Raw genomic sequence first — 16,501 nt, forward strand, 5'->3', positions numbered from 1 at the left:
CTTATATAGGTATTTTTTGTTTTTAAAATTGATAAAATTACTCAATAGAGTTATTTAAAATTTCAATAGAAGCATGGACTAAATGTAGTTTTCATGAATTTTTACATCATTTTATATCATAAAATAAAGAATTTATTAGATTTTAGAGGAGTACAGAGATAAAGGGTACTTTAAAAATACTGACAAAAATATTACTTGAATAAGTAATTTTGTACATCTTTGAAAGAATTAGTAATAACACTTATTTAAGGAACATTTGTAAGTGTTTTGGGTTACAAATTATAAACAACTTCAAGTCTTAATTAATTCACAAGTTTCTATCTATTTATATCTGTCTACCTTCAAAATGTTTGAGGAAAATGATATTTTAATAGTCCCAAGAGACCAATCTTTGACCCAAAAGCGTCAGTATGAAAGATAAGTGCGTCAGAAAGGCAGTTAGTGTTTCAGAAAGATTAGATTTTATATTTCAGGGGAAAAATAACCAGATGACCATGAAAATTTGTTAAAGCTAGTAAAATCTGTATAGTTGGACACCTATAAAAATAATATTTAGAAAAATTACTTATATAAGTAATATTTAAAATAGCCTCGTTTTCAACATTACTTGTATAGGTAATTTTAAATGTTACTTGTTTAAGTAATGCCCCTGACTGTTAGATACTTTAAGCAATAGGTCAACTATATTTGATGCATGGAATGATTTTAAGGTGTACATGTATGTCTGGCAGGGTTCGTCTGAACTTGACTTCATTTTCATGGTTCATTGGTCAGTATAGAATTTCCATGGTTTGGTCTGTTTCTTTTATACTATAAGCAATAGGCCATCTATATTCTGTGTATGGAATGATTGTATCAAAGGTGTACATATATTTCCGGCTTTGTTTATCTGACCTTGACCTCATTTTCTTGGATCATAAATGTTGATGTGATACTTGTAGTAAAACTTGATATGTAGGACTATCAACATAAAATCAATGGTCAGTATAGTAGTTGAGACATTTCAGCGTGTGCACTCTTGTTGTAAATATGTTTGTGCCAATAAAATATTGTATATTGTCTATTGTCTATTCATCCGTTGTCATATGGAAAATTGAACCCAGGTCAAAATCCCATAGGGTCAATTTTCCATAGCAGGAAATTGAACCCCTACCATGGACAACTGAACCCCTTCCTATAGACCTCAGGTTTTCAAATTGTCATAGCTATTCCAGCTTTGTTATATAGAAATATTGCATTAATAAGTACTTGGTAGTAATAATACATGTTAACATTTTTTTTTTATCTTTACTCAGCCATGGAAAATTGAACCCTCTCCTATAGACCTCAGATTTTAAATTGTCATAGCTATTCCAGCTATTCCAGCTACGTTATATGCTTATAATGCATTAATAAGTACTTGGTAGAAATAAAACATGTTAGGAAATATTTAATTTTTTTTTACTCAGCCATGGAAAATTCAACCCCCTCCAATAGACTTCAGATTTTCAAATTGTCATAGCTATTCCAGCTAAGTTATACATGTATAGTCAGAATATAAATACGAAGATGTGGTAGGAGTGCCAATGAGACAACTCTCCATCCAAGTCACAATGCATAAAAAGTTAACAGTTATAGGTCAAAGTAAGGCCTTCAACACGGAGCCTTGGCTCACACAGAACAGCAAGCTATAAAGGGCCCCAAAATGACTAGTGCAAAACAATTCAAACAGGAAAGCCAACAGTCTAATCTATATAAAAAACGTGAAACAAGAAACACCTATGAACCACACCAACAAACGAAAACCACTGAACAACAGGCTCCTGACTTATAGGACAGGTGCATAAAAATAGTTACAGTAGTGTAACATTACAACATAAAAAGACACACTATAATATATCAATTGAAATAGCTTAACTCGATCAAAAAGACATTTAAACAAAAACAAGTAAACATACACTGAACAAATAAATAAGTTTTATCTATGACACAATATAAATACAATATTAAAATGTAGGTGCCTATATAACATAGACGTTACAGGTAGTAATAAAAAAGATGTAAGAAGAGTGTCAATAAGACAACTCTTACCTGGGACAAAATGGCGTAAAATAAAACAACTTACACAGGTAAATTTAAAATTATAATAATTTTGTTGTTAGGAGTATGGAAGTAAACATTTTTTACAAAATTAATAAATTTGTTGTTCAGAGTACGAGTACAGAAGTGAAAATTTATCGTCATACTAAATACTTAATTATCAAAGGTGGTACAATATGTGAAATAGTGAGATGAGATATAACACAAAATAAGTAAACATTGAATTACAGAAATGCATTACAAAATGCATTGATAAGTACTTGGTAGGAATAAAACATGATAAAAAACTATTTTTAAACATTTTTACTCAGCCATGGAAAATCCCCACCTATAGACCTCAGACTTTCCAATTGTCATAGCTATTCCAGCTATGTTATATAGGTTATATATATAGTAATAATGCATTCATAAGTGTTAGGTATGAATAAACATCTTAGAAATGATGTTGAATCATTTTTACTTAGCCATTGAAAATTGCCCCCCCCCCCCCCCCCTAAAAATGATCTAAACCTTATAAAACAAATCACCATTATTTTAAATCAAGTGCAAACTTAAGTGTTGATTGCGTTTTATTAACAGAAAATTGCATTTCTTGAAAAAACTTTCAAAATGATAAAATTGCAATAAATCTAAATTTTTTCTGAAATTTGAAAATTTAAAATTGAGAATGGAAATGGGGAATGTGTCAAAGAGACAACAACCCGACCATAGAGCAGACAACAGCCGAGGCCACCAATGGGTCTTCAATGAAGCGAGAAACTCCCGCACCCGGAGGCGTCCTTCAGCTGGCCCTAAACAAATATGTATACTAGTTCAGTGATAATGGACGTCATACTAAACTCCAAATTATACACAAGAAACTAAAATTAAAAATGATACAAGACTAATAAAGAACAGAGGCTCCTGACTTGGGACAGGCGCAAAAATGCGGCAGGGTTAAACATGTTTTTTGAGATCTCAACCCTCCCCCTATACCTCTAGCCAATGTAGAAAAAAACAAAAGCACAACAGTACGCACAGTAAAACTCAGTTTAAGAGAAGTCCGAGTCCGATGTCAGAATAGGAAACAAAAGAAAATAAACAAAATGACAATAATACATAAATAACAACAGACTACTAGCAGTTACTGACATGCCAGCTCCAGACCTCAATTAAACTGATTGAAAGATTATGTCTTCATCATATGAATATCAGGCACAATCCTTCCTGTAAGGGGTTTAGTATTATACCATCATAAAATATATGAGAAGAACATAACCCGTGTCATGCCAACAACAGGTTTTAGAATAAATATGTTTAATTCCGATGCAAAGACCCTATAAGTGAATCAATATTAAAGCCAAAATATGCAATCTTAAATGACCTGACAACAGTATTGTAACTATATTGTATGTCAAAAATAAAATAGAATTATTGTTTATAGACTGAGAGATTTTTTTCATCATTTTAAACTACAATTAATATGATGTAGGTCCAGATGTAGCCTTCTAATGAAACTTTTGTAGTTGCCCAAAAAAAACACCATCTGCAAATAGTTATCATTTTGCTAGATAATATTGTTAATATCGGCAGATAATGATCAACCATATTTAAAAAAAGGGTAATGGAAGAACTTTAAGGAACAAAAGAAGTATATTTGGAAAAAAAATAGTTTTCCGATGTGGAAAGATATGTTACGAAGATTATTCTCGTTCAATGTTCGAATGAAAACTGTCTGTACCCTACGCTTTTCAATGTCTAATCCGGTGAATTTCTTTTAATGTTAGCCCATTATTATATACTTTGTTAGTTGTTTTATCAAATATGTCTGAAAATTAATAATTCAGATTATTTAAGATTGAATACGATTCATGAACAACTGCAATCACCATACTGGTTTATGTAGTGTTCACACAATTGGGTATAGTGTTTTAAGAAGATTGGTTTGTCTGTCCTACTTTTCTCCATTGTCATGCTGTCATCTGTTTTTTTCGACTATGGTTTGAGACTGCTTAATTCCTTATTATTTTATCACTTTTTTCAATCAAAGAAAAGAAAACCATTAATTTCAAAGTTGAGCGAAAAAAGACAACAGAAATTAAAACTCAGATATTGATGCAAAAAATAAATTAGTGTAACAACATAAATTACCGAACTCCAAGTGAAAATTCAAAACAGAAAGTCTCTTATCAAATGACTAAAACCAACAGCTGAAACACATCAAACGATTGGAAAACAGTTGTGATAGACCTCGTTGATCTCTCTCCCCATCTCTATCTATCTTTATATGATAAAGCGGAAATGAAGAAATCATTTTGTTCCTTTGTCTTTTCTTTTGTTCTGTCCATTAAAATATCCATATGTTAGTGTCAAAATTGTAATGAGCAATATTCCTCAGACATTGCTTGGTAGAATTATGGAAGTTCAAAGTGCACATATGGAGGTTATACGTGAAGGGATTTGTTTCATAAAAGACATATTCAAATAGCGCTAAAAATAGTAATCGCTTTAAATTTACCAGAACTTACCTGCTTTCAAGCTATCTCATTAACCTCATCTTATTAAAATGAAATTCTCCAATTTCGTTATTCTTATGCGTATATGAGCAGGCGAGTCGTGATTGATCTGAATTTTAGTCACATTGTTTTAACCCATGTTTGTACCACTTACAATAACATTTTGTACGGTTTATATTTTTATGTCAACTTATATCACTTATTATTGTTGAGAGATCTTCGAACCATTAGAAAATTGAACTGAAAAATATGAAAATAAAGAAATAAAATCGCCAAAAGTCGCTGTCATATCAACAACCGAGGACTCAGTGCACAATAAATATCCACGAACATAATTTAAGATCAGAATACATAAAACCAATTAAAAAACTGGATAAATTCAACCACATTTTTTTCATTCCTCACAATTGTATAGATATTTTAGAATAACATAACTTCATTTTAAACCATATGTATTCTTCATACACATGACTATCATTAATATGCCAATGTTCAACCAATGCTTAATATACATGTATGATCTACTAAAATAGTGGGTTTTTCTTTAAATGCCTAAAATGAAAATATTATGTGGCACATCTAAATTGAAATTTTAAGTGGTTCAAATGCATTTATATTTCTGTTTCTTATAAGCAACTTTACTTGTAAAATTTAGCTGAAGTAAACATAAACATTAAAACTGCTGTGTTTCGGTAACAGGTTGCCTACTTTTACAAAAGGTGATCAATGCTGATCGATCATTGGTAGATTTGTGTTGTGACACCTACGCAGTAACTTCGTCCTTGATACTAATAGCTATAACTAATGTATTGTTGATGGGGATTTTCCTGCTGAAGGTAGGTGGTTCCTTGGGCACTCCATGGGCCTAAACCATTTAAAACTGATCGCCGCAAAATACTTTAGTAGACAAACATGCAAAACCGAAAATTGCGTCAAACACCAACAATCAATCAATCATCTGTTTATTAAAATGTATTTATATGTAAAATATTTAAGGAGTAAAATTGATTAATGGAAATGTATGTATTGTTATTGCGAATTGCTAGATTTCCCAATTCTAAAACTAATGTAAGTTAATATCATTGAGAGAGTCTCAATTTATTTACAAGAAATTACGTAGTTTGATACGATGAAATATCTTGACCAGGCGTGAAGAACATTTTAGTGGCTATAATATAATAGTTTTCACTTCCTCAGTCAATGTAAGATGCAGTATAAGCAACCAAGAACACATACAAATATCGAAATATTGAAATATCAAAGTTTCGCTCCCATACTTTTCCCTAAATGCATGAATTTCCTTTGTATTCTATCAATCCTTAAACATTTTTACACTTTAAAATATGTGTTTTTCAACATAATATCGACTACATATAAATTTTTTTAACAAAGAACAGCTAAAAAGCTATCTTTTTGCAGATGGCGGTATTGTGGGCAACTGCATGGTTGTTATAATTGGCTGTTTAATTGACCAGAAGCGTAATTGCAGTATTTTAATGATGTCAAAAACATATTTAGCACTAAATAAAATATGTTATTTGGTTTTATGGTGAATAACAGTTGAACCACAGACATTGAATTTGATTTTCATGCATTTTTGTCATTTTCAATGGAATTTTGGGAAAACAGCCCTATTTATTAAAAATCCGACATTAATATTTTAAAGTGCTTTTGATAAGTTACTATTAACATCTGTTCTAACAGATTTCCATATGTCAATACAAAATATCATTATTCAGAAGACAGAATATGCAAAAATGCTGACTTCTTGTAAAATAAGAAGTAGTCCGTCCTTGACATTTCGTTATGATTTGACGGAAACTGCACCATACGAATTTTTGACGACCGGGCGAAAAAGGTAGTACAGATGATTTGTTTTCGAATGGTATATGATTTAGCCGTATGTTAGGTGGGTGCATTAAAAATAAAATTTTATGGTTAATATCACTCGTCTGTTATAACAGCATTTTAAAACAACATACCATTATGTTATGTTCCAATTAGTTTTTTTGAATGAATAAACAGGGGGGTTGAAAATTCAATACAAGGGGTGGGGGTTGAATTCTCCAGGGGGGGGGGGGGGGGGAGGGGAGAGGGGTTCAATTTTCCATATGATATCGGGAAAAATTGATATTTTTAGTCTATTTTTTTACTTCAATTCAACCTGGAGAGGAGAACATTCTTCTTCTTCAGTTACAGAAAAGTCAAGACCATCAACATACTGAAGTTTATTTTCGGCACATGCCTGGGAAAATTTATCAAATTATTAACATTAAATTTTTCGAAATTTGCATTTCATATGAAATGAAAAATAATTTTCAGTAAATTTGTGACAATAAAATATTTCCTGCCGTTTGTCAAGAAATGACGCTATCCCACGATGCATCATTCTAACATCCAATTGATAAAACCGTGTTGTTGTATTCCACCTGGCTCTACTGTTGAGCAGTGAGTAAGGATCCCAGGCTAATATCTACAGTCTTATTACCAACCAACACCTGATTTTGGCTGTTTTTTTCTCTTTTTTCATTTTAACATCCAAAAGGATATACTAATGTTGTCATATAATTCCAAAACAGCACATCTAGACATGATCCCGTATATGGACATGATGGATTAAGAATTGCAAGATTGGACTCCATACTGTCAAGAAAGTACATGTAGTATGAAGGGTCACAATTTTGGGCCATTAAATAATTGATGTTGAAATCACGTTAACAGATGGGATCGTCCGCGAAAGAATTCAAAGTCTTATTTTTTGCTGAATTTTTTCAAATCCTCAATCAAAAGTGGCAGTGCTCTTTACTTGTGCATGATGGTAGGATATTTAAGTATACTTTTACCTTATGTTTCAGAACCAGCTAAAATAAAGGCAGGAAGAGTTGGACCACCACCATTAAAAGATGGCATCTTATATGTTAATGCATATCAAGAAGATCAAATGGTAACTTTCATTATGATTTAATATAGAAGGTCGTACGGTGGTGACCTGTAGTTGTTAACTTCTATGCCATGTGAACTCCCTACCATGGAAAACTGAACCCCCCTATAGACCTCAGATTTTTAAATTGTCTTAGCTATTCCAGCTATGTTATATAGTTATAATGCATTTATAAGTACTTGGTAGGAATAAAACATGCTAGGCAATGTTTTAATTTTTTTTTACTCAGCCATGGAAAATTCAATCCCCTACCATGGAAAACTGAACCCCCTCCTATATATAGACCTCAGATTTTCAAATTGTCATAGCTATTCCAGCTATGTTATATAGGTTATATAGTAATAAATTAAATGCATTCATAAGTGTTTAGTATGAATAAACATCATAGGTCAGCATTTCTTAATGGAGTTGTAACCCTAGGTTTTATGAAATTTAATAGATTAATAAAATTTAACAGCTATGAATTTATAAAAATGAAGTTAGAGATGTGTCTATTTTTATCATGTCTATGGCTACATATCCCTGTCAACATGTAGACAAAAAAAATTTAGTGCACTCTCAGTGTTTTAGTTTGGGATTTTTCACGCTAGTCCAGGTTGTCATTATTTTGGTTTATTCAAATCCCAAGTTCTGTAATTTTTTTTTATGTATATGTCATGTATGTATCATTCATGTTAAAGTCTTCACATTAAAACAAAGACTTAGGTTAAAAATCTAATTGAGTTTCTTTTTGCAACCAAATGATGAAGACTGGACCAAGCTTATATAATTTTGATGGATCTTTTAACCTGATAGTTCAAACCCAGGGTGAGGACATATGTACTATTGTATCGATAGATCATGACCTTCTACTGAACCTAACTATTCAAAAAGTTTTCTGATACATCATTAAGTATTTTAGATTTTAATATAGATTCTAGAATTTTAAATTTATATTTACTAACTGAATCATATTTTGCATAAATTTAGCTGCAACCCACTTCAAAAGAAATAATTTTAATTCAAAGAAATCTATTAGTGCCTGGTACATTGATTGAGACAATATAACTGTTCTTTCTCGGGTAGACAACAAATACTTTATAATATTGACTGGTGACGAGGTAGTTCCATGGCCCCAGCAAATCTCAATTAAGGCCTTCAAATGCCAAAGAAATCTTTGACTAGCTAAGCTGGAACTAGCAAGTTTGTTGTCCCTAAGGTACCAACTAATATAATAGTCATTTGACAACTGTAGGCCTGATGCTAATCTGCATGTTATGTTTCAGTAAAATAGGTTTAATTAAAATTTGTCTGCATGAGTGATGCTCTCAGATACTGAGATATCATAAAATTTAGTGCAAGGCTGCATTTGGTGGAGAACAACTGCTTCCAACCAAGAGTAGGTGACACTGACCTGTTTTTCATAATTCAATGAATTTGGTTAAATAATAAAGTAGATATTTTACATGATAGTCCAGAGGATCAACATATAATTACATCAATGAGACAGCAATCCAACAATACATTTAAAGCAGAAAATAAGCTTAATATTTAAGTTCAAATTGCATACACTTAGTCACGCACATCTATTTATAGCCTAATGCAGGGTTTTATTAATGGTAGTATTACGTATAGCCTCCACCCCAAAAATGAGCCATATTTTGCATACAATATCAATTCTGACAAAATAACATGTCTCCCCATATAGTCTATGTGAAAATCTTTCAGCAAAATAAAACTGAATTGCTACTTTATGAGGCCCTACCATATGGTTCCTAAAGAGGAAACCCTTAACAAACATTGCTACAACAGAAGGGGGCAGTATGTTTTTTGGTCTATGCATCCGTCTTATATTCAGTATTTCTGATGATCGGTCAGTTTGTTATTCCTTCAGTTTGTCCCTTAACAGATTATATATTTTGGTTAAGGTAGTTTACCAGTAAATTGAGGTCACATCAGTTGAAATTTAGAACACATTCTTGTGAGGATATGCCCTTTTAAAATTACATGCCGGATTATGGTTTTGACCTGATTACCTGGTTTACTGATCGTAGACAAGTGATCTCAGGTTAATGTTTTTGGATAAAGTAGTCAACCATGAATGGTCACTGGTGGTATCAGCTTGAAACAAGCTAAATAGTACAAATGTGCATGTCAATATGATGTGAACCATTTAAAACAATATTAACTACTGTCCTCATAAGTAGGCCAGATTTTTATGTATGTATATGATATGGTTCACTGACTTGTGTGATATGTTACTTAAATTGTTGTACTTATATATATTAAATTAAGATTTAAAGATTGATTTTTGTTTTGGTTGATTTAATCTTTCCAAAACATCCCACTTAGACGTCTGAGCATTTTATTAAAACAATAAATATTCATCATCACATTTTGTTATGACTGGCAGGCACTGTTTGAGATGTGGTATATCATTGTCAATGAGACAACTATTCACAAGAAACCAAATCTGATTTAGTGTCTAATTCACCCAAATACCAGTTACATCTAAAGTTATATAATCAAAGGTAGTGATAAGAAGTTTGACAAGGTCGTTTAAATCAAATTAACTACATACCTACTTATATAAAATTACACTTTTATGTTTAAAAGATTGAAAGCTTGTTTATAAACATTTTAAATGCTTTATCTGTAGTTAAATCAAGAGTACAAAATACAGCATACAACTATTATAGATGCAATTTCACCGAAAAATTCATTAAGATGTATAAACACGATTAGGGTAAGGTGACGATGTCTTCCCAATAACTGTTACTTTGATCTCGCCTTAAATTTCCTTAAATAGTACTAGTAAACATAACATTTTAAACAATTGTCATTCTGTAGTTCAAATCCTAAATACTCAACTGTGCAAGTTTTATCACTACTCGATATAGCAGGGGCAGATCCAGCCATTTTTAAAAGTGAGGGTTCCAACCCAGGGTAAAGAGGGGGGGTTCCAACCACATGTCCTCATTCAAAAACATTGATTCTCAAAAAAAAAAAGAGGCAGGGGTTTCAACCCCCAGAACCCCCATGGATAAGCCACTGTAAAGTTACCTTTTAAAGTGATGAATTCTGAGAAAATTCTTATGAAATCAGGAAAGTTTGAATTTCATAATTTTTGTGCAAATTAATAACCAGATGTTCTCCACCAACAATAAATGATACTGAATTTTTTCAAAAATTGCCTCAATAATGGAAATTATTTTTAAGAAAATCAAATCCAGTTGAGTGATTAAGTGTCTGGGTAGGTAATGTAGTATAAGGTGACATAAGGATAGCATTACCCAAGTCAAACTGAACTACTATCATTAGCAGTTTATTAGCTGTTATTTACCAGTTCTTCATATTTTTAGCAGTCTTTCAGCTGTTCATAGCATTCCATCTAATAGCAGTTTGAGAAACTGCCTTATTCCACCATTTCTTAGCATTCCTCTTTAAGCATTCATCTTAGCATTCATCTTAGCAGTCTGGATCTACCTTCTAAACTGTTGTCAATTTGTCAATTGGACAACAGTTATGACAGCAGTTCAATAGCAGTTTGATAGCAGTTTTGGTTTTAATCTTTGTTATAAAAATGCTTGGATCTGGCTGTGTTTTCAGCTTGATAGTAAACCTTTATTTGAAGGTTATTTGATCATTTTCAAATGTGCATTTTGGCTCCAAACTGTGTGTAAATACTTGCTAGTGAAAAACTGTATTTATGTCAATTATAAAGTTTAATTTGGGCTAAATGGAATAATTTCTCACACCTGCAGTACAGTAAGTTGAAGTTACAGATAATGCATGTGTATTTTCTGACACAACTTTGTAGGGAAAAACAGAAATATATAATACAGAAAGCCCAAAAAAAGGGGGGATAGTTGTTTATTCAAATAGAATATCTGATGATGATGGGATTGTAATAAAATACTAGCATATACTAACAGTGCAAGATGTTATTTGAAAATAAAAATATGAATATTTTAATATAATTTTGTAAAAAAAACAAAAATAAATCATATTCAACAGTTGAAAAAGGGGGAGGGAATATTAGGGAAACCTAGGTCACATATAGCTGATTGTTTAATATTGACCAAACAATCCATTTAGTATATGTTACTTAAGTTTGTTTCAGAAAGTGGAAACATAATATATATTACATGTATTAAGAACTATTTTGTTTAATTCCAAAAGAGAAAGAGGAGATAACTGTTTTCTTTTGGTCCACACAAAATATTTATAGTAGTACATTTGGTAATTAAATAATAATAAAAATAAAATAACTTTTAATCTGAAAATCACTTAGTCAAGGTAATAAATAGTCTCTTAAGTAACCACTCTTATTGAATAAGTTGCTTTTTATAAGCACTGAAATTTAAAGTGCATTATGATTCTTAACTGTTCCTATTATTCTGCCACTGACATAATTATTAAGGGGTATAAGGCCAGGTACAGTACTCACAAAGCATGTTTACACCCCTTAACAAGTCTGTTATTGGATTAAAATAGAGTCATTTGATTGCAGTTACTGCTTAAATTACAAATATAAGTTGGTACAACTTTTTGAAATTTCAACAAGACTTGCAGTAAAATATTAGAATTTTATTTTTGCATTCATATCTTGTACACTGTATATTCATGTGTACCTTTGTATTCCAACTTTTGACAGATCTGATAGCATTCCATAGCAGTTATTAGCAGTTTAGAAAACCATATTACGATGTACAACTTAGCAGTTTCTATGAATATTCATTATTGATAGCTGTTATTATAGCAGTTCTCATGAATATTCAGAGAAGATAGCAGTTTTTGAGTATCTCATTTAAATTTTTCGTCAAAAATAACTGCTAAATAACTGTGAAGGCTAAATAAACTGCTAAGAAACTGCTATGGAATGCTATTGGAATGCCTATATGCAAATTAATTATTGCCTTGTATTTGGCAACTGTGAATGCTAATGAACTGCTAAAGAACAGCTGTCGAGTAAGAACTGTAAATGCTAATAAACTGCTAAAGAACTGCTGTCCACTTTGACTTGGGTAATTGACTTTTGACTGTATCTGGACAAGTTTTTTGGCTCATAACAAAATTATGGTGCTATACAGTCAATGAATGAAGAGAAAAGCTATTTGTAAGTAGTGGATTTTGTTCTCATTATAAAGTTAGGAGATGTGGTATACATGTAATTGCCAATCAGAAGCTATAAAAGGCCCTGACATAACAAAATAATTCAAATGAGAAACCCAACGGTCTGAATTATGTACAAACAACAAATGGAAAACAAATATGATAAACAGGAACAAACAACAATCACTAAATTACTGGCTCCTGACTGGGGACAGGCACATACAGAATATGGCGTGTTTAAACATGTCAGTGGGTACATTTCTGTACTTAGTTACCAAAAATGATGAAAACTGGGATTTGACTAAGGAGGTCAGATAAACTTTACTCTCATGCTTCAATGACATATTATATTGTAGTAGAATCCTTAAAAATCAGAAGACTACAGTTGTGTATTGAGACAAAATCTTGAATTCTTCTAAAACAAGGTTAATCCAACTTTTTGGGGGTTTTCCTAACAAATTATGTCTTTTCCTTGAATTTACACCTGCATTTCTTTCAATTTTGACAGGAAATTTACGGGTATGCTAAGAACAAAGGTAAAGAAATCTGCATGTGGATTCTATACTTCTTGACAGTAGGTTTACTACGGTTATTTTTCTTCTGGTACCCATATCTGATGATAGCAGCCACACATGAGGAAAGTTCTTTAAAACATGCAGTAGTTGTTGTGCTCAAGGTAAAATATGATTTGTATATGGAGAAGTGATTTAATGCTTACTTGATAGGTAAATTAACAATACCTTGTAAAAAAAGTAAATAAAAAATAACAAATGATATATAGATCTACTATTTTCATTTGCACAATACATGTTTCTTGACTACAGCGGATTCATTATGAATTGTGGGTTAACAATTTTTGTGGTTTTTGTGAGTATGGGTGAACCAGGAATTTAAATGTTCAGAAAAGTACAAATGTTTTTTAGGCATATATACAGCTTTAATCAAACCACAAAATAATCAAATATGAATGAAAAAATTAATTTTCTTGAATCCATGAATATTAGCAGATTAGTAAATGTTTTTGCCAAAATGCATCAAATGAGCTTTTACTTACATCATTTTTCTTTTGTCTTTTTGGTAATTGGTTTATAAAAAGCATTTTTTTTTTATCAATAATCAACAAAACGCAGAGAAACATGCACCCAGACTAGTTTAAGGCATTACAGGAACTCTGGAACAACCAGGATATAATAATCAAACCCGCAGACAAAGGAGGCAGCCGTCGTAGTTCTTAACAAAACCGATTATCTAAATGAAGTATACAGACAACTAAACGATGAAAGTATCTACAAGAAAGTAGAAGACGATCTCAACCCCCAGTTTATGAAGAAATTCATGGATTTTCTCAACATAACGAAAAATAAGCTGGACAAGAATTTAGAGAAATACCTCATTCCGAAACAATGGAGGACACCGATTTTTTACACACTACCGAAGATCCATAAACCGGGAAATCCGGGAAGACCAATTGTCTCCGCTATAGACGCACCTACATCAAGAATGTCCGAAGTAACAAATGATATACTTAAACCACTAATAAAAAACATTAATTCATACATAAGAGACACAAACGAATTCCTAATGAAAATAAAAAACATAAGCCCGGTACCTGCAAACAGCATTTTAATAACCGCAGACGTTTCGGCACTTTACACATCAATTCCACATAGAGAAAGACTACTCGCCACCAAAGAGATGCTAGACACAAGAGAGGAACAAACAATACCCACCTGGATGGGCTTAAGATGGAAACATTTTATTTTAACTTGCAACTGCTTTCAATTTGAGAACAATTACTATTTACAGAAACGCGGGACCAGCATGGGCACCAAAATGGCACCAGAGTATGCTATAATATTTATGGACAAATTAGAACGAAATTACCTCAAAACACAACCACACAAACCACTTGTGTGGTTTCGATATATCGACGATATTTTTATGATTTGGCCCCACAGTCGCGAGGCATTGGATGCCTTCATGTCGGACCTCAACGATTTTCACCACTCGATTAAATTTACTTTCGAAATAAGCGAAACATCGATACCGTTCTTAGACACAAGAGTTATAATAGACAAAGAAGGAAATCTTACCACCACATTGAACAAAAAACCCACCGATGCGAATCTGTACCTACACTACAACTCATGGCATCCGCTACCCCAAAAAAACAGTATACCCTACAGTCAAGCCATAAGGATCAGATGCATATGCAGCACATTAGATGACTACCAGATACACACACATAAGATGAAAGAAAACTTCATAAAAAGAGGCTACCCCCCGGAAATCATAGAAAAAGCTATAAAAAATGCACATGAAAAAGATCGGAACACGTACGCTCTTCACACCAAGAATTGGAACCACAGAAGGAAATGTACAATTCATTATCACCCACCACCCAGACAACCCAACAATAAGAAAAATTATCAACCAACGGAAAAACATCCTAGAAAGATCACCTGATACATACCACATGTCCCTCATGAAATTCAATGTAACCACACGTAAAACTACCAGCCTAAGCCAATTACTAGTCAGTACGGACATAAAACCACCAAAACCAAAGGGAAACCGGCCGTGTGGCCGGGGATGCCATATCTGCTCAAAGATGACCCAATCAACCGAAATAAAAGCCACGCAAACGGAAAATCAATCAAATCACGGAACTGATTACATGTTTAACCACCAGTGTTATATATATAATCACATGCAAAAAATGTAACAAACAGTATATAGGTCAAACAGGGAACACCATTTGTGAAAGATTTTACAGGCATATGAATGACATTAAAAACAAAAACAAGCATAAACCCGTTTCAAAACATTTCAGCACAGAAGATCACAGTACAAACGACGTAACAATAACAGGCATCAAAACCACCGTTGCCAACGTCAACATACAACTACGTACAGAAGAGGCATATATTCACCACTTGAGCACACAATCGCCGTGGGGACTCAACATAAGAACATAATATAATGGCAAAAACAAAAACAACTCCGCGAAAACCGCAGGAACCACTTTAGTTAAACTGCACCCGATGCCACAAAAAATACAAGAATGTGAGTAGCTTAAAAAGACATTTCAATACAGATCACCAACCAACGTTAATCCAATTTTCATGCTCCTGGTGTAACAAGACCTTCATCAGGAAGGACTCCGCACACAGACACATGAAAGGAGAACACAACATATCAAATACCAAAGGACTTATAATAGAAGATAAAACACCACGCGAATTAGCGAAAAAAATCCAGCCGTGGATACCACCAATGGAGGCCACTACGAAATTTGATTGGAAAAAACCACCAATTTTCCGTGTAATACCAAAATCAGACCTCAACAATAACACAGTCGATCTAAAAGCAGATTTATACATTAGTAGTGACGAGGAGGAAGAAAAATTCCAACCACAAGAAATAGCCACACCACCAGTACCAGAATATATATACACAGTGACAACTTTAGAAACAGCCTTGAAATTAGTCGTATATTCCAGCTATGAAGGCCTGGAAGGATATAGACATATTCCAGGAGAATATCCCAACATCGAGATGAATGGCATAGACACTAACTATACAATTAATTGCTACAAGACAAGAAAAAACTAACATTTCTATTTATAACTTTTTATTTACATTTTTAATTTCTATTCATACTTACAGTTCTTTACTTTCACTTTCATTTTGTACACAATAACGTCGTCATGACTACATTCATTATGACATTTAATTCTGTGAACCACACAACCGCAGAATCTGTACTTCACTGTAATTTTTTCATATTGTAATTGTCCTGAAGACGCCACGCTTGTTGGCGAAACATGTAGACCACATTAAATATTTCACCATGCGGTAATTGATGGGTGTTGTTGTCTTTATTGTCGTT

General features: G+C 32.6%; 1 protein-coding gene across 1 annotated transcript in view; it reads left to right on the plus strand.

The window, feature by feature from the left end:
- LOC127720129 (polyamine-transporting ATPase 13A3-like) overlaps positions 1-16,501 on the plus strand; it is a 202,396-nt gene that overhangs the window by 9,943 nt on the left and 175,952 nt on the right. The window contains exons 2-3 of the mRNA XM_052226570.1: positions 7,430-7,518; positions 13,118-13,285. Of these exons, the coding sequence (XP_052082530.1) occupies positions 7,430-7,518; positions 13,118-13,285 (257 nt within the window). The remainder of the gene's footprint in view (positions 1-7,429; positions 7,519-13,117; positions 13,286-16,501) is intronic.

This window comes from Mytilus californianus, unplaced genomic scaffold (assembly GCF_021869535.1).
Source record: "Mytilus californianus isolate M0D057914Y unplaced genomic scaffold, xbMytCali1.0.p SCAF_11, whole genome shotgun sequence".
Classification (NCBI taxonomy): domain Eukaryota; kingdom Metazoa; phylum Mollusca; class Bivalvia; order Mytilida; family Mytilidae; genus Mytilus; species Mytilus californianus.